The 27,739-nt window shown below is 40.1% G+C and overlaps 2 protein-coding genes and 1 long non-coding RNA gene across 5 annotated transcripts in view; 2 read left to right on the top strand and 1 right to left on the bottom strand.

Annotated features, from left to right (window-relative positions):
• CTNNA2 (catenin alpha 2) overlaps positions 1-27,739 on the top strand; it is a 1,192,234-nt gene that overhangs the window by 378,811 nt on the left and 785,684 nt on the right. For all 3 annotated transcript variants that reach the window (XM_082356061.1, XM_082356060.1, XM_082356062.1), the window contains exons 4-6: positions 2,381-2,547; positions 12,892-13,011; positions 17,650-17,916. In XM_082356061.1, coding sequence (XP_082212187.1) covers positions 2,381-2,547; positions 12,892-13,011; positions 17,650-17,916 — 554 coding nt within the window. The remainder of the gene's footprint in view (positions 1-2,380; positions 2,548-12,891; positions 13,012-17,649; positions 17,917-27,739) is intronic.
• LOC309611507 (lithostathine) overlaps positions 1-27,739 on the top strand; it is a 1,064,255-nt gene that overhangs the window by 849,188 nt on the left and 187,328 nt on the right. The window lies entirely within an intron of this gene.
• The window catches only part of LOC309611515, a 1,058,387-nt gene that overhangs the window by 966,557 nt on the left and 64,091 nt on the right, over positions 1-27,739 (bottom strand). The window lies entirely within an intron of this gene.

The raw sequence follows: 27,739 nt of genomic DNA, 5'->3' as shown, positions 1-27,739 counted from the left end.
GACTGTCCTCTTAGGGCCCTTTTTTTCTAAGAGCCCTGCCTGAATGGTCTATTCTTACCCAAGCTATGACTCATACCAATGTAACCTGAAAATTTGGGACCAACCACGTAGCTCCCTCGGTTCACCTGCAGAATAAATCTCCCCCTTCCTTGAATAAGTGGATCCCTTCCAACAGCAGCTGACTTACCCATTAATACCATATACAGATGTGTCCATTCTTCACCTAGGGTGACCCTCTCGATATTTCATTAGATTCACCTTGGTGTGTAATGTTCTTCTTGTTGCACTCTACAGAGTAAGAATGAGGTAGACTTCTCCCCACCACTCAGATATCTGCTACTGTCTTTTTCTGGGGGACAGGGAGTGGGCAGAGAGGAGATTTATGCAAGCCTGTGGCAAGGGTGGAACGCTGGGATTGAATATTTATCTCCTAACTGCCAGCCTCTACCTTAAAGTATATTTAGGCCTCTAGAGCCATACATCTTGAAAATTCACCAGTATGATAATGAATATTTAAACTTCTCCCATGCTGTTGTTATATATTAAGCCACTTGTTTGTGCCTAGGCATAAAGACTAAGCTGGTTGGCTGTGTAATAGATGGTAGCCTCTTTTAAAAATCCTACAGCACAATATATTTCCTTACATACTCACATTTCTTAAGTATAAAAAGGATCACTGTGAGGGTTTAAATAACTACAACATGGAGGGAATTACATTATATTTTGATCTGCCTGTAAAATGATGAGAAGAGTTTTTTATTTTCCCTTGTATCTTAGGATAAATTATAGGATGCATGGCCTTTCAGTGATGTAATTAACTTTATTTAAATCAACTCTGTTTTGATGAATAGATGAGAAGTATCATTTTATAAATATTGAATGACTTGTGTCACCCAAATTTAATTAATTGGTCATCTTAACTCTACTCTTCTGGTTCATTGAAGCATTTGTACCCCTGTGTATGTTCTGCTCTGTGAAGCTTCATTATACTTTTTCCTAGTTCTAGTTCCTAGTTCTCTGTTCTCCGGGTGGATATCCACCCCATCAACATGGGGCCCATCTCATGTAGTGAATGATCTCCCTTTGTTTCCCTCTCCTGGGGTACAAATATGTACCTGTCCATTGTGTTGGGTCCGTATTCACCATCACCACCTCGTCTCTGGTTTCCATACCTAACCAGTCCCCAAATCCATTGCTTCTCTCATGCAGATCTCATTAATACTCACTTCCTCTCTGTATCCCATTCCTATTTCCCTGGTCCATGTCCTCATTACTGCTCCCTCAGATTATAACCATGTTTTCCTGTTTTCTGTGCACTAGTCTTGTCCCTTCCAGTTTATTTTATATAATGTGGCCAAAATTAAAATCTATTAAGTCATTTCCCTCCCTGCTGAGGACACAGTTCAGATCTCTTCCACAGTGTTCCAGGCCCTGGTGCCTCTCTTCCCCACACCCCTGACTCGCTGTGACTTTCCAGGTGATTGCATTTCCCCATACTCAGCGCCCTGCTCCAAGTTCTGGAGCCTCGTGGTGTTCCTGCTGCCTCGGGTTTCCTTCCTACCTTTGTCTTCCTGGTGAACACATTTTAGTTTTTCAAAGGCTATCAACATTGACAGCTTCCCTCCAGCCTCACACTAAATGAGTAAATCACTTCCTCCTCTTCTTTGCCTTCATTCTTAATCATATATCTATGATGGCACGTAATCACTATTATAAGTATGTATTTACAACGTGTGTCCTCATTAGATTGTGAATTCCTTGGGGCCAGGGCGTTCTTAGTCACCTTTGCAATTCCAGAGCCTGGAAGAGAATCTGACATGAGTATGTGCTTAATAAACATCTGTTGAATCGCTTCAATTGTCTCATAAATGTTCTCTATATTAGAGAATAGCTTCCTAGCAGAGAATTAAAAGAACAGACCTGGGGCAACTCTATAGTCTGTTATTGTCTGATTAGCTCAATTAAGAGTACAGAGCTCATGAGGCCAAGGTCTTAAGTTTCATTCCTCTCTGGAGCAGTTAACTTTATTCTTCAACTGTTAGAAACCAACTAGCCTAGTGAATACCACTGGTTCCAAGGGATGTGCAGAGTGAGAATGAATAAGGTCAGGCAAATCCATCTCAATTCTTAGACAAATTGAATTAAATATCTTCCTTATTGATGCTAAACACATAATTTTACACTTGGGTTTTGTCTACAGCACCTGTCTGGGTGCACTTATGCGTTTGACTTGAAAGTTTCTGCTGCACTGAGGGAGCTGGTACCACCTGGTAATAGTGGTTTTGCAATGAGAGCTGTGATGGCCCGTCCACAGATCTTTATGACTGCCAGCCTCTGAGCCTCCTGTCTACCCACATGTGTCTCCATGTCTGTCTTCCAGGTGAGACGATGCGCATTGCCTCTTCCGAGTTCGCTGATGACCCGTGCTCCTCGGTGAAGCGTGGCACCATGGTGCGAGCTGCCCGGGCTCTGCTATCGGCTGTAACACGCTTGCTCATCTTGGCGGACATGGCAGACGTCATGAGACTTTTATCTCATCTGAGAATTGTACGTATGTAGAACTTACCAAAATGTGCTTTATGTGGGTAGCAATATTGACCATGGCGCTGAACTGGACCAAAGATGTTTCACTGCTCACCAGATCACTTGGTTACTCACCCAAGTGGTATGCCCCCAATTTTTCTACTACTAAAATTATATTCAATAATACATCTTTCAAAGTTACAGAAGATTCACTTGAATTGTTTTCCTTCTCTCAAAACACAGAGTTTGGATTTCCCCTTAGTTCTTGGCGTACAAAACAGTGCATCTTTCAGGCTGCAGAGGCTGCCGCGCATGGTGTGCCTGCCTTGACTTTGTCTTGAGATTCAGAGCAGCGCTGGTCCCTGTGGTAATTCAGGCCAGGCCAGCTCTTCTGGGTAGCTGGCCATGTGACCACCTCTGCCCACTTTAATGTGGATCCCATGTTGCATTGTATTTTGTTAACTGCTCCAGCGTTGCCCTTTTGTAGAATTATGTACTTTGAACCCCCCTTAGTCTGGCAATAAAAAGAAGCCTCGTCCACAGCACTGATGGCTAGAATCAATCTTGTTGCATCAAGCTTGGCATCTAACATTCCTGGATTGGGTCTCTGGGCGCATATGTGCCCCACCAACTCCTAGAACTCCATGATATGTGCCTTGCTTGTCAGGATTCCTTGGTTCCTTTTAAGTCTTTTGTTTCTTCATGGAAGTGGAGATTTGCCCTGGTCACAAATTTTCCTGGGTCACGTGCAACCCTCCCAGTCCTTGACAGCTAGGCCTTTCTCTGTTTTCCTAGTTGCTCACTGGTATCTAGTTGCAGCCTGGGTGGACCCACCCTTTGATGATGTAACTCAGTTGCTTAGGAACGTGGCTTCTGCCTTGAGGGTCTCTATTCCATGCCTGTATTTTCTTCTTCCATGAAATGAACAATGAGGGGGCAGGTGAGATAGGAAATGAATAATGACAGCCTGCTCTTACCTCACCTTCCATATCAGATTTGTCCAATATGGAGGTTCATTAAGAAATTTCCAAAATCACAAGTGTTTTCTGTCAAAAAATCTTGGGCAGGGTCTTAGCTGAGCTGGCCCCAATAAAGGAGCCAAGATTTCCAAAATTTTGTATAAACTCTGCAATATTATGAAAGGCCTCAAATGCCAACATCCCCAGGCTGAGTTGCATGGTCATAAACCACAAAGAAGGCATAGCTCTTCATGGTTTCTGTTCAGGTTCCTGAGGAGCCAGGGGACACGAAGCAGAACCTGTTTGGGAATTTTTCTCTCAGACTTTTCTCAGAGAATAGGCCTCAGAAACCCAGGAAGGCTCTTGCAAGTTGGATGAGGAGAGCAGTATGAGGAAAGACTACCTATTTCACAGGATACTGAGGGGTAGTGTAACTTTATGAATAACCTTATGGCCCCTGGAGTAAGACAGCCTAGGTCTAGTCTTGGTTTGGGGTCCACTTGCCAGCCTGTCCTAACCCACCACATAAAGCCTCCACAGCATAGAGAACAGACAGGGTGGTAGCCAAAGGGGAGGGGGGCGGGGGAGGGATGGGATGGGAGGCTGGGGTAAGCAGATGGAAGCTATTATCTAGAGAATGGATAAACAACAAGGTTCTCCTGTAGAGCACAGAGAACTATATTCAATAACCTATGATAGGGGCTTCCCTGGTGGCTCAGTGGTTGAGAATCTGCCTGCCAATGCAGGGGACACGGGTTCGAGCCCTGGTCTGGGAAGATCCCACATGCCGCGGAGCAACTGGGCCCGTGAACCACAATTACTGAGCCTGCGCATCTGGAGCCTGTGCTCTGCAACAAGAGAGGCCACGATAGTGAGAGGCCCGCGCACCGCGATGAAGAGTGGCCCCCGCTTGCCACAACTAGAGAAAGCCCTCGCACAGAAACGAAGACCCAACACAGCCATAAATAAAACAAACAAACAAACAAAAAACCTATGATAAACCAGAATGGAAAAGAGCCTTAAAAAAATCTATACATACGTACAACTGAGTCACTTTGCTGTACAGCGGTAATTAACACAACATTGTAAATCAACTATACTTCAATAAAATATATGTATAAAAAATAATAAAAAATGAAACTTCCTTAGGTCTCAGACACCTCATCTGTTAGTAGGGGGCTAATGATTGTGCAGCCCTCAGAGTTGTGGGGAGGTTTAAACTGGGGGAATTCCTTATGAAGCATTCATCACGGAGTCTGGTGCAAAGTAAGTGTTTGGTAAATGGCGGCTATGTCACCATTGTCAGATCCCGGAACTGCAGTGCTGGCTGTTATTTCTTCAGCCCCGCCTGAATTATGTGCATCTTTTAGGCTACAGATGACTTTGTTCTCAAGTGTGTTGGAGAAAAAGTTTTGTTACCTTTCTCTTCCAGCCTGCTTAGTCTTCAAAGGCAACATTTTAAGAAAGATCTTTCCCCAGATGGACAGTCTTCCTTTACCAGGAGAATAGGACTGAACCTAAGGAAATTAACTTATATGTTCTCTGTGCCGTGGAAGGCCATTTCAAGCCCCTCTTGAGGAGTGATGAAGGCTAAATATTCTCCCCGAATGGCCCACACGTGGAGGGTGCTTGTGCAATCGGGGCCTGTAGTGTGATGTACAGCACCAGTTGCTGCCTGCAATCCTGCCTCTACCCACCTGTTTTGACCAGTGCTGTCGGCTGATAATATCACACTGCAGCCTGTCTTAATGTGGAGTCAATTATATCCTCTTCCCGACACAGCAGTTTGAGAAGTTAAAAAAAAAAAAAAAAAGATTTAGCACAAAATATGGAAAGGTCAACCCAGCAATATTAAGTAGTCCTGTCAGACTGTCAGTAGTAAAATTAAAAATGATTGTAGACTGAATAACACATTTGTTCTACTGAAAGCGCAGCCTCTGCAGGGAACAGCGGTGGCGGAATGGTGTACTCTTGTGGAGCAAGTGGGGAACTGCAGCTTCTGGTGCTATCGCTGAATTACTCAGGTGGCATGTGTCATACTTGGGTTCAGGTCAGTCAGGGTTTCATACGATGGGACTATTGTTCCAATCCCCTAAAAAAGACAATGTGTCAACAATTCTTTGCAAATGAACATGGTATATAATTCTTCTTAGCATTTTTGTTCTTGTCTATAGAAGCACATCCTCTCATAAACAAGTGTTGTCTGCCAACATCTACTTGTTTTTAACTCAAGATGAAGGAAATATCTTTATGTATTTTGATGGAGCAGGTTAGAAATTATCATCTATACTTTTATCAAGACTTCTTCCAAATAAAAATGAGTTTCTTTACCAAATGGATGATAGAACATAGATGAGAAAAAGAGTGGCAGGTGCTTTCTAACGATAATAAAGCAGTGACTTGATTTGGGGTCGGAACATTGATTAACACAGTATAAGGAGTCCTGTAGCTTCCTGCCGTGTTAACCACTGCATAGGTATTTTACCTTTAAGCATTTCAGATAATATTTTACTTTTCATCTTTTAGGCCATATGCCAAAACTTTATTGCCGTTCTTTGCAGATATTGATTTTTCTCGTTTCTGAGTAACTTACAGGAATATGGAGGGAATTGCCTTCTTATCAGAAACTTATTTTCATGTTTTTCCATCAATAATTCACTGAGTAGATGAAGGAGAGTCCATTTATTCTCCTAAAATGCCCGTCTTCATTTTCTGCCCTGCACCCTCTAGGTAATTGTTGGCAAATTGAATAATCCTGAGCAAAAGTCATTCACCCTCTGAAAATGCGTAAAGAACTGGGAATTCTGCAGAGGTTGTGTGATTTGGCAGTGTGTAGGTTTTTGCATTCTGCTACCTTAAAATTACATTTGCAAACTTAAGTTTATATGCCTGCTAAGGAGTCCATCTTTTCATATAACACATAGATATTCTAGCTGCTCATATTAAGCTACTTGCTCTATTTTGCAAGTATTTGTGTGTGTTTTAATGTTGACCTCTCTTTTGAATATGTTATATTAAGGATTCGTATGACTGCTGAAGGTTTTTGCTACTGTAGTTATTTTGAATTCAGGAGGATAGTGATGGAACAGCGAGTGACATATAGTTCAAAGCCGAGTTATCGCCAAAGTGGGAATTTGATGTTCCTGAGCGAAGCTAAAGGAATCATTTGCACATCAGACATCATTAAAAACTACTGAATTATAATCACTTGTATTGTTGAAGTTGCTGGTGAGTGATTCCTTACAGACACCTGGTGTATCCTGCAATCAGTTGACATTATCAGTGTGTTAGATGGAGATGTGACACTTCACGCTTTGAAAGGACTCCTGCATTTCAATCAGTGATTGAGAAGAGCAATATTTATTTTCCCTAAACTCTGAATGAATGCAATCAGAGTATATTGTCCAATTCTTAGCGTTGGTGATGTCATTACACACAAACTCACCTAGCCATGTGTGTGTCAGAGGAAACAATCACTTTTTTCTGTACTCAGGCTGAGTCCTGGAATAATGATGTTCCCGATTATCTCAGAATTCCTCCTTAGAAAGTCAATAACAAAATGAGAAAACACAACCATTTAGTCAACTTCTCAGAAAATTCAAATTATCTTCGAGACTACCAGGGGACAAATCTAATGCTTCTGCCCCATTGTTGGTGGGTGAGTTTAATATTACCTGTGATTTTTGTGACGTTAGCATTGAATGGTCTTAGTGAGTCCCCAGTAACATTATTTCTCAGTAGTCTGCTGTTTTGTCCTGCAACTCTGATGTGGCTCTTTTTTAAAAAAAAATTTATTGAAATATAGTTGATTTACAATATTTTGTTAATTTCTGCTGCACATTATCAAGGTATAAAATATCCTTGTCTCTGATTATAAAGGTAGATGTTACTGCCCAGGTTCTTAGCACATGTTTTTCATCAGAGCTGTCATGGCATTAACTTCAGCTGGTTTATTTGGAATTTATTTATTCAGTTATCCTTTCAAGAGATACTTATTGGATGCCTACTATGTATAAGACATTGTGCCAAGATATATGACTTCAAAGGTAAATAAGACTCAACTCCTGCCTTCGCAACTGTATAGGCTGGTAGTGGGGGAGACATTAAGAAAGAGTGCAGTACATGTTGTGAAAATTGCGCATATTGCTATGGTCTCACCTGGAAGGAAAACATAATAATTAGGATGTTTTCCATTTTAAATAAAAGAAACCCAACTCAAGTTGGCCTTTCCTAAAGGGAATATATTGGCTCACCAAACTAAAATTCCAGAGGCAGGTAGCTTCAGGCAAAGCTTGATCAAGGTACAAACATGTGACAAGGACCAGGTTTCTATATCTTTTTCCTCACTAAGGACACTCTTCTCTGTAGGCCCTTTTCTCAAAATCTCAAGGTAGCTACAAAATATTCTCAAGATTACATGCTTCTAGACTATAGTTAGCAAACAAGAGGAAATTCTCTTCCCAGGCAGCTCAAATAAAAGTTTTACAATTTTGTTAGTCATTTTGGCTTCTAAATCAGGTATACATCTCTGAGTTAATTATTTAGAGGGGGCGTGGGATGTGCTGATTTCTTAGTTTGGTCAGCACTGTTCCTCTCCCTCATCAGCCCCAAACCAAGGATGGGATCAGTTCAACCAAATGTATTGTTGGGTGATTTGGGATAATGTGAAGAAGGGTGATGTGATTGGGAGAGGGAGGTGTTAGGACTGGGGCTCAGTGAACTGAATGAGATTTGCCTTTTCCTGAACTAATTGTTCAACCACAGATTGAACAGGCTGGAGTCACAAGCCCAAGCCTGAAGCTGGGGGCAGAGAATTGAGGGTGATTGGCAAGAGGTTGGCCCCATCAGAAGAGTGGGGAAGGTATCATCCTGTCCAGTAGTGAGAGCAAAACTACACAGTAATTTGAGCAGGGAAAGCTTAATATAAAGAATTATTAGGGGCTTCCCTGGTGGTGCAGTGGTTGAGAATCCGCCTGCCAATGCAGGGGACACGGGTTCAAGCCCTGGTCTGGGAAGATCCCACATGCCGCGGAGCAACTGGGCCCGTGAGCCACAACTACTGAGCCTGCGCGTCTGGAGCCTGTGCTCCGCAACAAGAGAGGCTGCAATAGTGAGAGGCCTGCGCACCGCGATGAAGAGTGGCCCCCGCTTGCAGCAACTAGGGAAAGCCCTCATACAAAACGAAGACCCAACACAGCCAAAAATAAATAAATAAATTAATTAATTAATTAAATTAAAAAAAAAGAATTATTAGCGCTAATAGATTAGAGTAACAAGCAATTGTCTAGGAAGACTTAAAGAGAACTCTAGGGAAGGAGCAGCCACTCCCTCCAGGACTGAGATAGAGCACTCTAGGGAGAGCCCACCCCAAACCAGGGCCAGGATCCAGATGTTCCTAGGCCACTGGATGACAGAGAGGCCACTGAAGTGCCACACAAGCCAATGGAACTTGCCAGAACTCTGCCCTTTAGGGTGTCAAGGAAAACTGTGCGTGGAGACATGTCTCACTAGAGGCATTCCACTACAGAATCACCCATGGGGGCCACCTGGTGTTGGAGGAACTACCCCTGCTGCCGAGCCTGTCCAGGGAGCGCTCCAGGACCAGGAAACAAAACCCCTTCCTCCTTTGTTGCCTGTCAAACAATCTCTCCCTACAAAGCTTAACATAGGAATAAGATCTTAACACAGGAATAAGGTGTAAAGGGCCCAGCTACGTGTTCACAGAGCAGGCAGAAAGTATGAAATTTAGATTTGATAACCAGCCTAGGGAGAGAGTGAGTCACTGCTCCCAACTGGCATACTCTTGCCATAAGAAGGGAGATGGATCCAGGTGGGACAAAAGATTTCACCTACTGAGAGCTTCACAGACGGAGGAAAGAACAAAGGCATGAGAGTGAGGGAGGGACTTGGAGCGTCCACAGTAATCTGGTTGATTGATTCTGTTGTTGGAGCAGACAGGGTGAGGTTGGGAGGGGCAGTCACAGAGTTAGAGAGATACAGGGTGTGGAGTGTCTCGGTTATCATGATAATTAGTTTGGACTCTACCCATTTGTTTAGACTCTGTATAGATTATGGGGAACTGCTGAGTAGTCCTAAGCATTAGAATCAGCTTCGTGATTTAGCCAAATAATTTTGGTAGCAATATGGAGAAGGAATTAGAAGAGCGGTGAGCCCAAGCAGAGAGACAGATTGAGAGATGATTAAAATGATCCAGGCCAGTGAATGAAAGGAAAGCTGAGTGAAGGCAGTGGCAGTGTGTACTGTGAAGGGGTAGATTTTAGAGAAATTAAGAGGTGGAATGACTAAAACCTGGAGACTGATCAAATCAGATGGGGCAGGGCTCTTCATGAATCTTCATTATCAGCTGATCAGTACAATCCAAACTGGACTCCAGCAGCTTTACAAAACCATCCTTTTTAGGAAACTGAGGCAGCACAGCCTGGGAGTTAAAAGTATGAGCTCTGGAGCAAACTCTCTGGGCTCACACCCAGGTTCCTGCACTCTCTTGCTGTGAGACCTCTCAGGCTGGCTCTGTCACCCCTCGGGCTGCAGTCTTTCCTCTGTAAAGAAGAAACAAGAAAACTATCAGCTTCAAAGAGCTGTTTTGGAGGACTAAATTAGATATATGTAAAACATTTGGACCAATGTCTGCTACATCATAAGTAGTCAGGGACACTGGCTATTGTCATTTTTCTTGTACAAGCTGAAAGTAACTTTGGAAATGTATCAAGCTGTATTATTGTATTTTATAAAGCATGGCACTTTATAAATAAATGATGCTAGCATTTAATCATTCTTGCTATCCGATGAAATCATTTTCTTCACTTTTGAACAAGGAAACAGAAAATTTAATCAAGAAGGCCAGCTTATCTTTAGGAGGCAGAAAGATAAAGTATGATGTTGCTGAGATATCCATGGTCAAACCAGAGTATATGGCTCAACAAGTAAAGTAATTAAATATAGAATCTTGTCTTCATTCATTCATTTACTTGGCCAACTCCTATTTCCAAGATAACATCTTTTAAATTTAGCTATAAATCCAGATCCTAACAAGAAAGCTTTGTATGACTTATTAGTTTCATTTGTGTCACTTAAAATCCAATCAACTGGATATCAACTGAAGGACCCTGGAATGAGGTCAGTCTGTCCAAACGGAAATGATCATAACAATGATTTGTAGCACTGGTATGGGCAGTGACTGTGGACAGAACAGGGTCACACGGTCCAGGAGGGGAATCAGACTCTTCTGTTCCTGCTGTCCCCATCCCCGTATGCCTGCCTAGCTCCTCATAGGTGCTTAATAAGTATTCATACTTAAGAAGTATGAATTCTCAGACTACTTTTTTACATTAAAATAAGTGCAGTTTCAGTCAGGAAAATTGGAGATTGATTTGATGTAATTAAATTATTGTCTTTGGCCACGCTGTGCAGCATGTGGGGTCTTAGTTCCCCAACCAGGGATCAAACCTATGCCCGCTGCATTGGGAGCACGGAGTCTTAACCACTGGACCACCAGGGAAGTCCTGGAGACTGATTTAAAGAGTCTGTCTCAAACAATTTGACAGAGCTGTCGACTAAATAATAGTGACAAGTAGGCTTGCTTTGGAATTGGGGGTAAGGGCTATTTCAGACAAACTCTGAGAAGACTCAAGATTTTAAGAGTTTTAAGGGACAAGCTCTGAAAATAATTTCTAAATCCACCAAATAGGGAGGAAATTTTAATATCCTGTCTAGAAGTTCACCCTTTTCAGCTATCCCCATCCCCAGAACTCAGGTTCCAGTATTAAGGACAGGAAGACCTGCCAGAGCTGAGGGTTCTCACGTTGGTGTTCGTCAGCCCAGGCCGGCCATGGGAGGAGAATAACTATCTGTAGGGTCCAAGGTCAGGAGGGCATTTATTACAAGGAAGTATGTGGCAGCTGCTTCTAAGGGCCCCCTTTATCAGCTTGTTGGAAGTGACTTCCCAATCCAGCACACAGAGTCCCCCAAACCTCCCCTTATAACACCTCCCCCATGAGCACCACTCTTCTTCTCAGAGCCATCACACAGCCTGCCATCTGTGTCCTTCCACTCCTCCCAGGTCCCTGTCACCTGCAGACTTTCCAAGAGCAAGACGTAGCCTTTCCTCTTCACAATCATTCAGGAACAATGCAAATAGGTACGAAAGAAAGATCTTCTATCTTCCATAAAAGATGAGAATGGAAACCTAATTTTATCTGGTGTCTAGATTGAACCCCCATCACCATCATTCTAAATAACTTCCCTTGCTTGCTGCAACTCTTTCCTTAATGAAATGTTAGCCTATTTAGTAAATTTAATGGTACTGTCATATCTATGGAGGAAAAGATTTGATGATATCCATTATCACTGGTTTATATACACTACTCTCTTCCTGCACTCAGTGGAAATTGGTGAGGAAGTTGGATTAGCCACCTTTGTGATTGTGTCAAGTTAAACAAAGGTGTATCTCCATAGTACTATGTTAATCTATGACTTTTTCTAGCCATTTTAATGGTCATTTGGATTTCCGCATTGTCAAACAATGAACTGTCTGTATATTGTCCTTTGATTTGGTCTAAACTACAAGAGCCAATTGGAATTCTGCAGTAGACCCATACATTCTCTGTATTTCTCATTACTCTTTCACAGCTACCATTTCTCTTTTTCTACTGCCACTCTCAGAAGCCTGTACTAGTTGAGGCCTCTCTACCAGACTCCCTTCAAAACTAAGAACTTTTGATTTTGCAAACGTAGTTCTGTCTTGTGCCTTATTCACTCACGATTATGTTCTTGGCTATTTCCACTGACCGTTATTCTGTTCACCCTAGTTGATGCCACCTTACATGGCAACAAAACTTCAAATTCAATTACTTCTCGAGGCTCAATATTTTCTCTTCTATTGGATGGCAAGGTGTAAACTCAGCTTAAAATGACAATCCCTTTAGTCCCAGATTTAGAGGTGATGCCAAGAAGATTGGTTGCAGATTTAAGCTATCTCAAACTTTTTGCAGCCCAGAAGTTCCTCCAGTTTTTGTTTGCAAAACATTTCCTCCTCTGAAGATTTCTAAAGTTTGTTTTTCAATTCCATATTTCTTAAGTATATTTTCCTTTATTTTTCTACTTGAAATTAAAAGTCCATATCCCTTATCAAAACCATAACTCAAAATACAATCAATGTAGTATTTTATATGCTTCAGGAGTTCAGCAATTATTATCTTTTATATACAAAGTATATAAATGTTGAACAAATATTTATTCTGATTATAAATGCTTCTTGGGGTACTTTTTCCCATTATTTTATTTAAATGTTAATGCATAAATGTTTTCTTTTTAACAAACTAGCATTTCTAGCATGTTTAATAATATTGCAATACTATCCAGTTATGGATTTTTTTTTTTATCGTTTCAGGTGGAGGAGGCCTTGGAAGCTGTCAAAAATGCTACAAATGAGCAAGACCTTGCAAATCGCTTTAAAGAATTTGGAAAAGAGATGGTGAAACTTAACTATGTAGCTGCAAGAAGACAACAGGTGGGAAAGATTTTGGAAATCTAGGGGAGAAAGTGAGTGAGTTTAAGTAACCTTGTAGTTTTGTAGGCCCGGACAGTGGATCAGCTGCATCTGCTGGCTGTCAGATCACCAGATACCTTAGGAACCTGTGATCACAAAGGCAGCTTCCTAGTCGAGCCCGTTCTGGCCCTACTGTACGGTGGTGGTACTCCCTGGGTACTCTCAGGCCCCTGCGTGCTTACAGTAGGTCACAGGCCACCTGCTTCAGTGGTGGGAACCACTACGCCAGCCCTACCACACTCTAGCCTTTCTTTTTTTTTTGACTTTTATATTTAATTTTTTATGGAAGTATAGTTGCTTTACAATGCTGTGTTAATTTTGGCTATACAGCAAAGTGATTCAGTTATACATATATTGATATATACATTTTTAAATATTCTTTTCCATCATGGTTTATCTCAGGATATTGAACATAGTTCCCTGTGCTATACAGCAAGACCCTGTTGTTATGCACTCCATGTGTAATTGTTTGCATCTGCTAACCCCAAACTCCCAGTCCCTCACTCCCCCACCACCCTCCCCCTTCACAGCCACAAGCCTGTTCTCTATGTCTGACCACACTCTAACCTTTTGTTCACACTTGGAAAAGCTCCCGATTGAAACATAAAGAATATCAAACTGTGGTGTGATGCTGTGGCCACTCCCTGGGCACTGTCCTTAGCCCTCACTTTTTATCTCCCAGCCCTGTGGACAGCACCGTGCATATACACACCCCAAGTGTGTAGTATGTACAGTGAAACTTTTATCAAAGAGATTAAGTAAACATGAAGAAAACTAGAGAAAAGACAGAGAAAGAGAGAGAGAGAAGGCAATGGACAGGGGAGGGAGAGCACAGGTAGCGAGTCACTTTGGTGAAGGTGGTTGACCTGGGGTTTTCTTTGCCTCCCTTTTGTCTCAAGATGACACTCTCCATTTAGCCTGCTCTATTTGTTCAGTAGGTACCATTAGAATTTTGTTTCCAAAGAGTGTGTCTTTTTCTTTCTTCTTAGAAAAAACATCTTTAAATGTGGAGAGGTTAGTTAAAATCCTATTCACCCATCTTCTTGACTACTCCTAGGATTCTTCGACATTTTGGGCACTTCCTAGGGACTTTTTCTAAGGTTCTCTGTGACCAACATGAGAATTCTACTGAACATTTGTTGAGTGTTCATCTGTGCCAGACTGAAGTGACACCTGTATTACAAACTTGACCAAGATCTAGTCCCTTCCCTAAAGAGCTTCCAGTGTCCTTTGTGGTGGGCACACAGTCATGATTTTAGTTCAGGCAATTATTTTTATGTATTTTGTTATCAGCAGAATGCTTTGTTCAAGTGGAATCTTGTGTGGTAGCCCACAATGTAATGTGGTTAGGAGCTAAGTTACTCTAAAGCACAGGTTTGAGGCCCAAAACCCACTTAGTTTGTTTAAACACCTGAAAAAAAAATGCATTGAATCTTGATTTCAGTGAACCAAGGGGGAGGCTGGGGAGAACGGTGGGTGCTAGGACATTCAGAGTCTTGCAGAGTGTTTGGATTTTATTGTAAGTGAATGGGTAGTAGCTGAATAGTTCAGAGTTTGGTATCAAAGTCTCAGATTTACAGTTTAATGTTACTCTAGGTACATTGCAAAGAGGGGGTAGCATGGAAGAGGAGAGACTAGTTGTAGTTGGGAGGGGGCTGAAGTCATCTAGGTGAGCGATGCTGGTGATTCTGGAAAATCTTTATCAAAAGTCCAGGCTCTCGTTCAATTCATCCAAAAGAATTTGGTGAGGAACACAAAACACAGAGGAAAAAATAAACACACACACGGAGTCTGAGGATCAAAGAGAACAAAGACACAGTTTATTCAGGACAGAAGCAAAAGTTACACACTCAGAGAAGGGTGTGGGCGTCCTCTAGAGTGAGGGGTGCCACCCAGGGTTGTTGATCCTCTTTTTGTCTTATTTTTAGCACTTTGAATGGGTGGGGGTCTTTTTGATTAGGGGGTGGAATATTCTTTGAGCAGGGGGCTGAGGTGTGGCCTGGATTGCTTCAGGTTGCCTCAGCTTCTGGTCCTGCACATTTGTCTCCTGAAGCCACCCTACATGCGCTCTAGGAGCTGTTTTCCCTTCAATTGTCCCTTACTAGTTGAATGCCACATGTGGAAGGTCCTATAGGGTCATCAGCAACCTGTGCATTTTTATTGCACATGCTCCATGGTTCTTCATGGTCAGAGTTTCTTGCTCAGATGCTACAAAGTTTCTGTTTTAGATGCCATTCCTCCATGCATCATGGCCTCAGTAAGGGCAAAACAAAGAGGTAGCTTTGCCTTCTGACTAATGCCTGTGCATGAGGAAGCTGTCCTTTGGCCCGGCTGTGTCTTTTCTGCCTCAGTGGTGGCCTCAGATAGCTTGGCAGCAGTACCGGTGGAGAAAAGCATAGGGAGTCCACGTTTATTTTGAAAATAGAACACTCAGGACCTGCTGTGGAATTGGCTGTGGGAGGTTAGGGAGTGAAAGCAACCAGTTCACATCTGAGGTTCTGTTTGAGCAAATGGGTAGGTGGTGAGGAATTTACTGAGATGGGTGAAGATTGGAAAGGGATTAGTGAGGTTTAGAGATCAAGATTTCATACTTAGATACATTGATTTTGAGATGCTTGTAAGATCCATGTAGAAATGTCAAAAGGAGAGAGATGTGGGTTGGAGATGGAAACAAGTCATCAGCATGTAGCTGGTATTAAAATCCACAGTAATATATGAGATATTCATCTGAGAATGCCCATAAATATAATTTATTTTTATCTCATTAACCTTGTTTTAACTATTGCTATTTCACACTCTTTCAAGAAAATTTAGGAAAAAAAGTAGAATTAAAAAGAAGAAAAAAAATTGTATAACACTCTACCAGCCACAGAAACGTCATGCTAATATTTTGGTATATTGCTTTTCAGTTGTTTATCTTCATATTGTAACATATTTACAATCATACTGTGCATACAAATAGGTGTAAAATGTTCTTCTTTATTTATCTTATAAATATTACCCATTTTATTATTTTTATGGAAACTTCTTTTAATATCCACATAAAGAGTCCATCAAATGAAAACTTCAATAGTCTACTTAACCAATTCTTCATAAATCAACATTTACATTGTTTACAGGTTTTTTTCATGTGATTAAAAATGTTTCTAAAAATATCTTTATGGAAAGAATTTCCCACCCCCTATTTCTCACTTTCATATTTAGATTTTTTTTTAGTATAGATATATCCCAGAATGGAATCTAAGATTTCTGGACCAGGTGTTCTAGAGGTTAATAAGACCCTTCATGACTAGTTGGGAGGAAACTTCTACCTGCACCGCCTAGATTATTGACCAGTGTAGAGGATACCCTCACATGTTGGTTCCCCATTTATCTGTGTTGATCTTTAGGGCTAAAAATAAGTCATCCCAATTTAGAAATTGTGTTGGCTGGCATAGATCTGTTAGTGCTTAAGCAAAGGGGGATAGATGGCTCAGTTAGTTATTTACTACTTAATGTCAGTTTGTCTTGACAATCTTAGATATCAAATATAATGTGCTTGTCTCAGAATTATTTTGACCCATGGAAGAGAGATGTAATTCACTGTTTCCAGGTCATCCATCTATCGTGTACCAAGTGAGCAAATAGGAATAGAACCCCAGTGGTTCAAATACCCTCTAATGATAAATTTTGAAGCTAGAGAAATTTTCTCCCAGAGGTACTCAGCTGGCAGTCCTACATGGCTCTCAGAGAACAGTACTGCCTTTAACATTTCCAAAACTGCTGTGAACATTTTCTTAACAATACCCTTTAAAGCTGAAAATAGAGACTCTCCAGCGGTACTATTTTGACATCCAAAACTAAGAAAGCAAATCATCTTTGATCTATTTTTTTATTATTCCCTAAACTCAAATGAGTGATCTGCCATCAAAAGTAGTTTTGAAAAAAATGAACCCTATTCTGAAAATGATAATGAAGTGACAGAGATGCACTAAGCAAAATCAGAGGCGTTCAATTTCCCATGTTTGTGATTGTAATTCAATGTGGAGTCAGGCACAGTATCAGAAAACTGAAGTTTGGGTTTACCATCTGCTGATAACTAACTCTGATCCATTCAAGCCATTTACCTTGTTGGTGGCTCAGTTTTTACATTCTTGCAGCAATATTTATTGAATGCATTTCATGGGCCAGATACTGTGCTGTTGCCTAAAGAACCACTGAGCAAGATAGCTAGGGCTCTCTGCTGTCATTAGGCATACAGTTTAGGAGAAAGACATATACTTAAATAAGTAAATACAATAAAGCATTGATGAGTGTTAATGATAGGAGGGAAGAGGGTCTTGTGGGAGCAGATAGAAGGGGATGTAGCTTAGAGAGTTGGATGGAGAGTAGGTTCTCAGAGGATGGGCCCCATCAGGGGAAAGGATAGGGTGGAAGAGGGATGCTCAGATATTTCACATAGAAAGAACAGTATGTGCAAAGTCTTGGCAGCTAGAGAGAAGAGAGAGGAGATGGTTTCTAAAATTCAGTGGTCCTAGATGTCTGTGACTTTAAGTTCTATTACAGATACTTCCATGGCAAGCTTCATGGAAGTGATGGGTTTGTGTTTTGCACACACAGGAGCTGAAGGACCCTCATTGTCGGGATGAGATGGCAGCTGCCCGAGGGGCTCTAAAGAAGAACGCCACAATGCTGTACACAGCCTCCCAGGCCTTTCTCCGCCACCCAGATGTTGCCGCCACCAGAGCCAACCGAGATTACGTGTTCAAACAAGTGCAGGAGGCCATTGCCGGCATCTCCAATGCTGCTCAAGCTACCTCGCCCACCGACGAAGCCAAAGGCCACACAGGCATCGGGGAGCTGGCTGCGGCTCTGAACGAATTTGACGTAAGCATCTGGGTGATGTACCCAGAAGGGTGTGTGTTTTCACTGAAAAAATGTTTTGGGATGAAGGGCCACCAAAATAATATACATGGATTTACCTCTCTTGAGGCTTTTGATAGTAAGTTAAACTACCTGATGTATGACTGTTACTAGGAATCCGACATCTTGGTAGAACCTAGTTTACTGGTCTTTAAAGGAACTAACAACTGTGTTAAAGAGGACCTGATCCCATGCAGGTAGAAACCTTGAACGCTGTAACTTTCCTACACCACAGGCTATTTTAGGGACAGTTTATCATTTGCAGGATTATCTTTATTATTAAAGAGGCAAATGTCATAGGCAGTGTAGACGTGGATTGCCTCGATGTTGTGTTTGGGTGAAAAAACGCTCTCAATTTCTTCATTTTCAATCAGTGGCAACCAGACTCCACTACCCTCTCATCCCATCCGGGATCCTGGTCTTCCTCGCATCAGCCCCTCTGGGTGGCACCTCTGCTAGTCCTGTGAATGACCCACATTCTGAAACTGCTATTTATAGGGGTGTGTCCCAATGAGGGAAGCAGTAGAAGGATGGCTCACTGTGCCATAGTCATGGCAACCGAATGAGTGGGAAGGACACATGTCATCAACAGCCCGGGATGACAGCTCTCACTGCCCCTGGGCCAGGATACAGCCCATCTGTGAGAAGGTGGAATTCAGTTGAGTTCATCCCATGTTCAGTGAGAGCCTACACATGTTGTGAGCTAAAAACATTTATAAATAATTAGTATCTGCTTTTAAGAGTTATATTTTCCCTTAGAGGAGATGAAGGATGCAGAATGTACTGAAACCCTTTAAGTGATAAAATACAATGTAACAGGAATTCATAGGAGAAAAATTGGTTACTTAACAGCTGTGGAGAAAGATAATGAGCTTAGCTTTTGGATATGTTGACATGAATTTTTGGCAGGAGATGACTGGCTGCCTGCTAGAAAAGAGAACCAGGAGCAAATGATTGTTAAAGGTATGGAGATGGATGATATAAAGGAGGGATAATTATAACACTTTATACACAGATAATTCTTTCCAGTTTTCACAGGTATCTCTCGTCTTTCTTTTATTTTTTCAGTTAGTCAAAAAAAAATACATATATTGAACTCAGACCATATGTATATTATTTCCAAAGTTTCTAAAATAAGGATTAAATACAATAAATTTCAAGTATTTACCACAGAAATTAGGCCTTAATATGTACTGCATTCACAAAGTTTTAGGAGACAACAGAATATTCATTGGAACTAATAAGATACTTCAGTAAGGTTATTGATTTTAAAATAAGGATATAGAAGTTACTAGATTTCCATAATGTAAAAAAAATAGAATAATGGAAAAGAGATCCTGTTCACAAAATAAACAATAAAAATAATTTGTTGGCTTTATTTCACTACTTAATTTTATTTTTTTATTATGTTAGAAATAATCCTGATACAAATGTAGAGGATCTAAGATAGAAAATTATATTACTTTACTGAGGGGTAAGTTTTACTTTTTGATAAATGATGTCATGATCCCAGGTAGGAAAAACTATTGACCCTATCAGTTTTTATAATATTCAGACAATCTGTATAAAAATTCTAGGAGGGTTATTTTGGAACTAGACAGAGTGATGATAAAATTTTTTTTTCCTTTTTTTTTTTTCTGGGTTAAGAATGAATGAGCCCATAATTTAAGAAAACAAAAATGAGCAGGTCATGCACTCAGATATTAACACATTACAATGCCACATTAATTTTTACTGAGTGCATTAGAATAAAATTGTCTCATCAGTTAAACAGAATAGAAAATTACAACATCAAATACAAAATTATTTTATGAAATGATGCTTTCTTATTTTGAAATGGTGCTTTTTAAAATTAAAGAATATTTAGATTTTGACACAATTATACTTTTATAATCATAGTTTAGTTTATAATCAAAAAGTAAACAATAAAGCCTAAGTGAGGACCTGGTAATAGAGTAGATATGCAGCATACAGAGGACTCTCCTGAAGGATAGTCAGACTCTTCAGCTGCTGCCGCCTTCTGCCAGAGAGCATGGTGACTGCAGCTTCCCATTCTCTTTGTATCTCAACCATTTTCATTAAAAGGAGCTTTTACCCGCAGTGAATTTAACAATTGAGGCATCATTGGGTTATTATGGCTTTGGATTCAGAAAATGAAACTTAGGCCATGTGGGAAAAATCTATTAGCAAAGTATGTTGGCGTACTTTCCAACTGTTCTAATAGGTTGGTATCTTCTCATTATGGACAAATAGGCTTTGGGAGGTTAACATATGAATGTAATAGTCAAAGATTTTTTTAATAAAAAAAGTGGCATATTAACTAATTCACTAATTATATTTTACTAACTTTATATATTGCTATGTGTCATTATAAATATTAACTAAGTGAGGTTTATTACTTATATTAAATCAGTATCTTATGTGTTAACTAATTGTGTATTATATTAGCTAAGTATATTAACCAAGTAATATTGTATCATTAAATATATATTAGTTCTCAAGCTATGTAAATTGCATACAGCATTATCTAATGTTTAAAATGGTATTTCTCAGATGTTGACAAAAATCAACATGTAGAACTGTCTCAATTAGCAATTCATAGATAGTAATCCCATTTGGTGTGGTTCTCTAAAAACAGTTATTTAGTAAATGAAATTAATTTCAGTACTTTCTCAAAAGTTGTAATGCTAGTAAAATATTATTATTTAAAGATATATTGTAATTAACCAGTTGTAGATTTTTTATCATTTCTGACACCAGCAAACCTAGACAGTCCTTAATGATATTTGAAAATCTCTCACTAAAAATAATGTTCCATTTCTCTTTGTAACAGAATTATACATTTCTGTTCTATATTTGCATAATGAATACCTCAGTATTTTTAATTTCCCAGGCGTATTGACTTGAAGTTGATTTAGAATTCACAGGCATTTGTCTTAAATCCTAAATGCTATTCTCAGATATTAAACAAATTGATATTACATTGGGTGGGAAACTCACTGACACTTCTGGTGATTTACTTTTCTGGTAATATCCCTTACCGGTGCTTGGTTTGGTGGCTTGCCAATGTAATAGGGATTTGAAAAAGTCAAGCAACTTTGAGATTCTGAAGTGAAAGGAACCGTACAAATACAAAATATATTTTCAGTCATCCCCTAATGTTGAATTTGAAGTCCAGTCCATTTCATAATAAGAGTCATCATTGTGTTAAACCCAGTTTTACTGGGAGGTAGGATGCAGAAGTGGCTTCGAGTTTCTCAGTTGATTAAGGACAAGGCAAAAATTAGTAGTTTTGCATTCATTTGTCTAAAATTATAGGATTGATTTCTACCTGGGTAGTTATAATTATGGCTCAATGCTCGGTGACCTATTTTCTGGCATTATTATCCTACCTACATAGGAAGAGTTGATGTAGTGATTTATGAAGTAAAAGACTGAAAGAAAAAACCCAGTATTTTAACAACTTGAAACTGTCAAGAGAGTCTCTAATGATACAACAGCAAAAAGTAAAATGATTGCTAATCAATGGAAAAATCAACCTCTGTTTAAAATGTGGCAACTTGAGGTAGGTAATATTATCTAGTGAAGCTATCTACTAAGGGATACTGAAAAGAATTTAGAAAAATGTGGTGACTGCTCAGAAGTAAATCATGTTATAATGTCAATTTTGACTGCTAGAAAACTTCCAAGAGTGGGAGAAAGGAAAGTGAAAAGTTATTCCTAAAGAATTTCTTTATTATTTTAAAGAAAAGAGAGTATACCATGCCTTGTTTTTTGAAGCTTTCTTTTGTAGATGAAGATACTTTAGAAAAATGGAAATTGACACCATTCATGATCCAGTCTTCATAATTGATAGCTACTTTGCTTTTACAGTTATTTTCTTTTAAATCAGACAATTCCTCTAATCTTAATCTCAAATTCCTCCAATCTAAAGCATTGTACTTGTGGTTTTGCTTCTTTCTTTACCCATTTCCCTGGGAATTGGCTTGACTAATAATTCTCTTTTGCTTTTACATTTAATTTCTCCTACTCCACTTGTTTGGTTCCCTCAGCCTATAGAAAAAATGTATTTGTATTCTACAGACTAAAAAGAAAATGAAATAAAATGTTAGACTACCATACTTACCATCTTCTCATATTTCACTCTTTGTTTTCCTTACAGAGTTAAGAAGTAGATTCTAATCTACTTGGCCGCTGACTAGCTCTTACCTCTTTCAGCCTTGTCGTCTACCCTCTACTCCTGCCCCTCCTCTGTGATACTATGTCTGAGGGTCTCTAGGGAACGTTCACTCATGAAATCTTTGTGCTCTTATTCTCTAGTTCTTGACTGCTTCAACTTTGGAAAGAGGGGGGCATTGAATAGTATTAACTATACTTTCTCTTTCACTGTATTACTTCTCACTTGCAAGATTTAAATATCTGTGCTTGAGAAGTAGGACAGTCTAGTCTCAACTACATTGAGCTGAAATGTCACCATGACATCCCAACTCTGTGTAAGTTGCCATTTTTATTCCTGCCTCATTTTTCATACCTCCCCTCTACCTTTTAGGTTTTCTTCCTTTTTTCCTCCTTCTTTTAAAATATATTTTCATTCCTTGATCCACTGCTAATTCTCTCACTGATCTGGCATTCAGTGGGTGGAAATGTTGGCGTGTGAGTATGAGGAATGATGAGACATCTGTATCACAGGTGGATGAGGATGGCAAGGATCTGTAATCTGACAAGGTTAAGGGACTGAGGCTAACTGCAGTGGGAGAGAATTGTCACACCCCGGGGAGCAGCTTTGTGCTCCAGTGTTTACTCCCTAGGGTTATTCCAACTGTGTGCTGTCTTCAGGGGGTGCACTCAGATTCTGGGAGATTTAGTCCAAAGAAAGATGTAAAGGAGCAGGAGTCCAGGTGGCAGCAATCACTTCACAGCAGGACCCCAGCTCATTGCTGGGACATGAGAAGAGGTTTCTGGGTACCTGAGAGTAATAACAACCCTGGACTAGGGTTTGGGACCCAGGGTTGGCATATAGCTCCAGTGGAGAGCTGGAGGGCTATGTAGATCACTTAGGTCACAGGCCCAAATACATGACCTCAGAGATCTATGCTGAAGGAATCTGAAGAAGTAGAGTTTTTCTGTTGACCCCCTTCTCCAAATATCACTCTTCATATTTTTGAATAGGAAATAATTATTTCTTGTTATTGTTACTAGGCCCAGATAGATGCTCCCGGGGAAGCACTAGTCCCTTAAGGAGCCATGAGCCAGAATTCTGGCTGGCTCAGGGATTCTTAAAGGGTTTTATTGATTCATGGTCTCTACAACATCAGGCAAGGAGGAAGGACTCCTTGGAGAAGTACATTTCACAGAGCATCTTGCTCGGTCCTTTCCCAGTTCTAACCCTCCCTTTTGCTGTGGAAATCAACATAGTTATTTATCAGAGAGGCTCACCCCAGGCCTCATCTCCTTCTCGGATGTTCTGTAAAGTTATTCTGACTGCAGACATCTGGGAACCCCCGTACTGGGTTAAGAAGATCATAAGTTTTCTATGTATTTGTTTACATTAGAGTGAGGATGGAGAGAAGAGAGGAGAGGGCCCCATCAAAATACTGTAAACACACTGGTAAGGAAAATGCAAGATGTAGCTCATGTTCTAAAGCAATTAGCAAAGTGGAGGACAAATGCATAAAAATAAAAGCCAGTGAGCAGGACCATTTAACTTTTGAAAAGCAATTTCAGATTTCTAATTCAGGTACTAAAAAGATGGAGCAGGCAAGGTCAGCAATTTTCTGCCTGTCTGAGTTCATGCCAATATTTTTGAAGGCTTAATGTCTGTACAGTTATTATGTCTGTTATTCTTTAATACGTTTATTAGTACTCCTTAATAATGCTCTCTGCTATATTCCTATGAAGCGGTTCCCTCTTAATGGCTTTTGGAAGTAGCCTAGGACATTGGGAAGAGCCCAGAACTTGGATTCAAATGTCTGGTTACTACTTAAAGCCCTGTAAGTAACAAAGGATGTGTGACCTTAAGTTACCCAGATAGCATCTCTAAGCCTTGGAATAAGGTTTAGGCACAGGAGAGCTAAGATAATTCATAAAGGTGTAAAGGAGAAAGGCTTACTGAACAGGTATAGTAACTGCAGTGCTTAAATGCTGTGGTATGCACCTATATACATAGTATGCACCTAACCTTCTGTGTGTGTGTGTGGGAGGGGTGAGATTAGGGAGGGTGAAATCAGAGAAGAATTCCTGGAGGAGGTGGCGCATGAGTAGGAATTAACATGATGAGTGTGAATGAGACTGTTTCTCAGACAGAACATCCTTGCATGCAGAGGTATGGTGGGTAGAGGAAGCGTAAGTTATTCGGTTCTGGAGCCCAGGGAGAAATTTGGCTAAGTCAGTAAGCTGGAGGAAGCTTCTAGAGGCTTGTAGGCCTTGCAAGGGGCTGGGCTTCAACCTGAAGGCATTAGGGAGTTGCTGGTGATCTAAGGAGGGGAATGTATGCATGGTCAGATTTGTGTTTTTTTTTTTTTTTTTTAAATTATTTATTTATTTATTTATTTATGGCTGTGTTGGGTCTTCGTTTCTGTGCGAGGGCTTTCTCTAGTTGCGGCGAGCGGGGGCCACTCTTCATCGCGGTGCGCGGGCCTCTCACCGTCGCGGCCTCTCTTGTTGCGGAGCACAGGCTCCAGACGCGCAGGCTCAGTAATTGTGGCTCACGGGCCTAGTTGCTCCGGGCATGTGGGATCTTCCTAGACCAGGGCTCGAACCCGTGTCCCCTGCATTGGCAGGCAGATTCTCAACCACTGCGCCACCAGGGAAGCCCTAGATTTGTGTTTTTAAATATCTCTTTGGCTGCAGGGTGGAGAACGGATTGGAAAAGGCCAAGGCTGCAGTGCAGCGAGAGTGATTAGGGCGAGAGGTTATGAATGTCTGAGGACGTTGTGGGAACAGGCATGGGAAGAAGTGGATGGGTCTGAACCACACTGAAGGAGCAGAATCAACAGGCCTTGAGAACTGTACTTCTTATTCTCATTTATCGAAAGAGTTAATGCTTGGTATAGTAAGCTTTAATTATGTAAAAAAAAAACAAACATTTTTACAGGTCCAGTTGTGAAGTCTTGAGAATTTTCAGTCTTTTGTGGGATATTTGTTTTTTTATGTAATATAACTTTCTTGCATTGATTTCTTTTTTCTGGCTCTTAATTTACTTAACTTACATTCCTACCAGTATAATTATGAAATGCCGAGTAATTTATAGATATCTATTTTGAACATTTTATTCTACAATATCTAGGATTTTTCTAATTTAGTTTAAGCTATTTATGTTTAATTGAGCTCCAATTAGTGTGTGCTTACTAATGTTTATTTTACTTTTAAAAGACAACAAACTTTTACACACACTTTAAAAAAGTGGAGACATTTTCCCATGTGGTAGGACGTAATAGTAATAACAGGGTTAGTAGGGTCCAGCAATTCTTATATCTTCTCTGACTCTATCTGCCCTTTTTTACTCTGGCAAATTAAACTCACCAAAATGTACTTTTAATCCTTCCTAGCTAGAAACATTGGGTGGTGTTTTAGCATTCTTTATCACACACTGACATCTGGTGGCCAAATAGAACATTAAACCATACTCCAGTGGGTTTCTGTCTACCTGTAAACATAGCACAACCTAAATACATACTATGCGGCCCAAAGGGGATGTAAACATGGAGAGAGTGTAGTCTGCCTTCAGAGAACTATTAGTCTGCTTACGACAGCTTTTGTACACTAATGTTATACAGTGGGTGTTGCATTAATCCCTTTTGGAAAAGTTTGTAGCCCTGGGAAGGTGGTAAAGATGGATACAGATGCAGATGAGTTTATAGCAAGAGATGCTCAAGGCAGGGTGGAGTTTTGGGTGGTTCTACTGGCTGAGTGTGAGACAGTCAGCCAACATCTGGGACAGGCTATTCTTCCTGAGCTAGGAAGCAGGGACCCATTTATCCAGTATCATCATTTATTGCTGAGAAATCTTATTCTGGAACATTGATACCTCCCATGTCTTCTTGCTTCTAAGAAACTTTAGCTTTTTAAGGTGTTATAAGCCTAGGAGTATTTCCTGATAGCATCATTTACTTTTCTGTCGTGTCTTATTATAATTACACCAAGGAAATATCCCAAGACAATTTAATTTCTCTTCTACGTTTCAATTAGCAAACATGGAGCTACAAAAAGTCATTGCGCAAAATAACATAATGATATTTGAAACATCCTTCTTGAAAATTGTGGTTCAAATTCTCATTTATTTGCCTCCCTGATGTCTTTAATCAAAAGTATTATATTTCCAATCAAGTTTTATTTCTTTTCACAAGGGAAGATGTAAGAATCTATATTTTCCCCAAGATAATAATTTTCTCCTTTAAGAATATTGACTGATTCTGTGGATCTGAGTTCACCTTTATTTCAAATAATTAGTACTAAATCTAACAGTGAATAGTGACGTAATTGATTATCATATTCTAAACTGTCTAAATGTGTGATGGCAAGTATCATTTTGATTATCATTTATTTATTAGCCATACTATAAAATTTGGGAACCAAATGAGTCCTTTTAGCTAGTGAACTGTTTAGTGGTGAAAAGTGTGATTTATTTAAAATGCTTACCTCCTTGGTCTTATTTCTTTATGATTTCTTGTGTTAGAAGTGCTTGTCTGTACTTAGCCCTCCAGAACCATACCTTCCCCTTCTTGTGTGTTTCCTATGGTACGGTAATGAGGATGTACTTGGTACTCATTTATAAGATTTAGTTTGATTCTGTGGTGAACTACACACTCACACACACACACATATCCTCCTAAAACACTCATTTGGATTTCTCATCAAACAAATTCCTTAACATACTTCCCGAACTTCTCCAGCAGCATGTTCAGGAAACTTTACTATAACCTATTGAGTCCCATTGTTCATTTCTCCAAATGTTCTCGGATACCCTGTTTTGTTCTTATTACACACATTCATTGAGCTAAGGCAGTTGGGAAATGGTTACCCATGGATGCACGTGTGGCAGAAAAATTTGCAGGCAGCTGATGTAACTGAGGGCATGAGTCCCGTGCTCATCTTCCTGCTTTACGCTAGTCACGCTGGTGGACAATGCGACATCATGGTGTAGGGCAAACAAAACAAGCTCATGTCTGAATCCAGCCACAGAACTCTTCCTTCTATGCCTCTGCTTCTGAATCTATCAAATGAGGTAGTAATGTTGACTCCTCAAGATTGTGATAGTAATTTTATGGGATGAACATTCATAGGTGCCTAATCCACGGTAGGCTAGTTACCTTTTTCTCCTACCTCTCTTAACAGAAATGTCAACCAGACATCTTCTACCCAAAGTTAGTGTTAAAGCTGTTGCCTTGAAAAGTCTTAGGGATCAGTACCTGATTGAAAAGTTGTTAATGTCACTTGACAGTAGTTATAGATACAGTAATACCATTCACTCTCCTGCGGCCCTATCTACACCAACATGCACAACAGCCTTCAAAGGTTTGACCAAAGCATAAGCAATGTTTTTTTTTTTTTTTAATTATTAGTATTTTTTATTGATATATAGTTGTTTTACAGTGTTGTGTTAATTTCTGCTGTGCAGCAAAGTCATTCAGATATGTATATGTGTATATATATATATATATATATATATATATATATATATATATATGTTCTTTTTATATTCTTTTCCATTATGGTTTATCATAGGATATAGAATATAGTTCCCTGTGCTCTGCAGTAGGACCTTATTGTTTATCCATTCTATATGTAA

The sequence above is a fragment of the Balaenoptera borealis genome (genome assembly GCF_965194805.1).
Source record: "Balaenoptera borealis genome assembly, chromosome: 15".
Lineage (NCBI taxonomy): Eukaryota > Metazoa > Chordata > Mammalia > Artiodactyla > Balaenopteridae > Balaenoptera > Balaenoptera borealis.
This window is presented reverse-complemented; position numbering and strand designations above follow the sequence as displayed.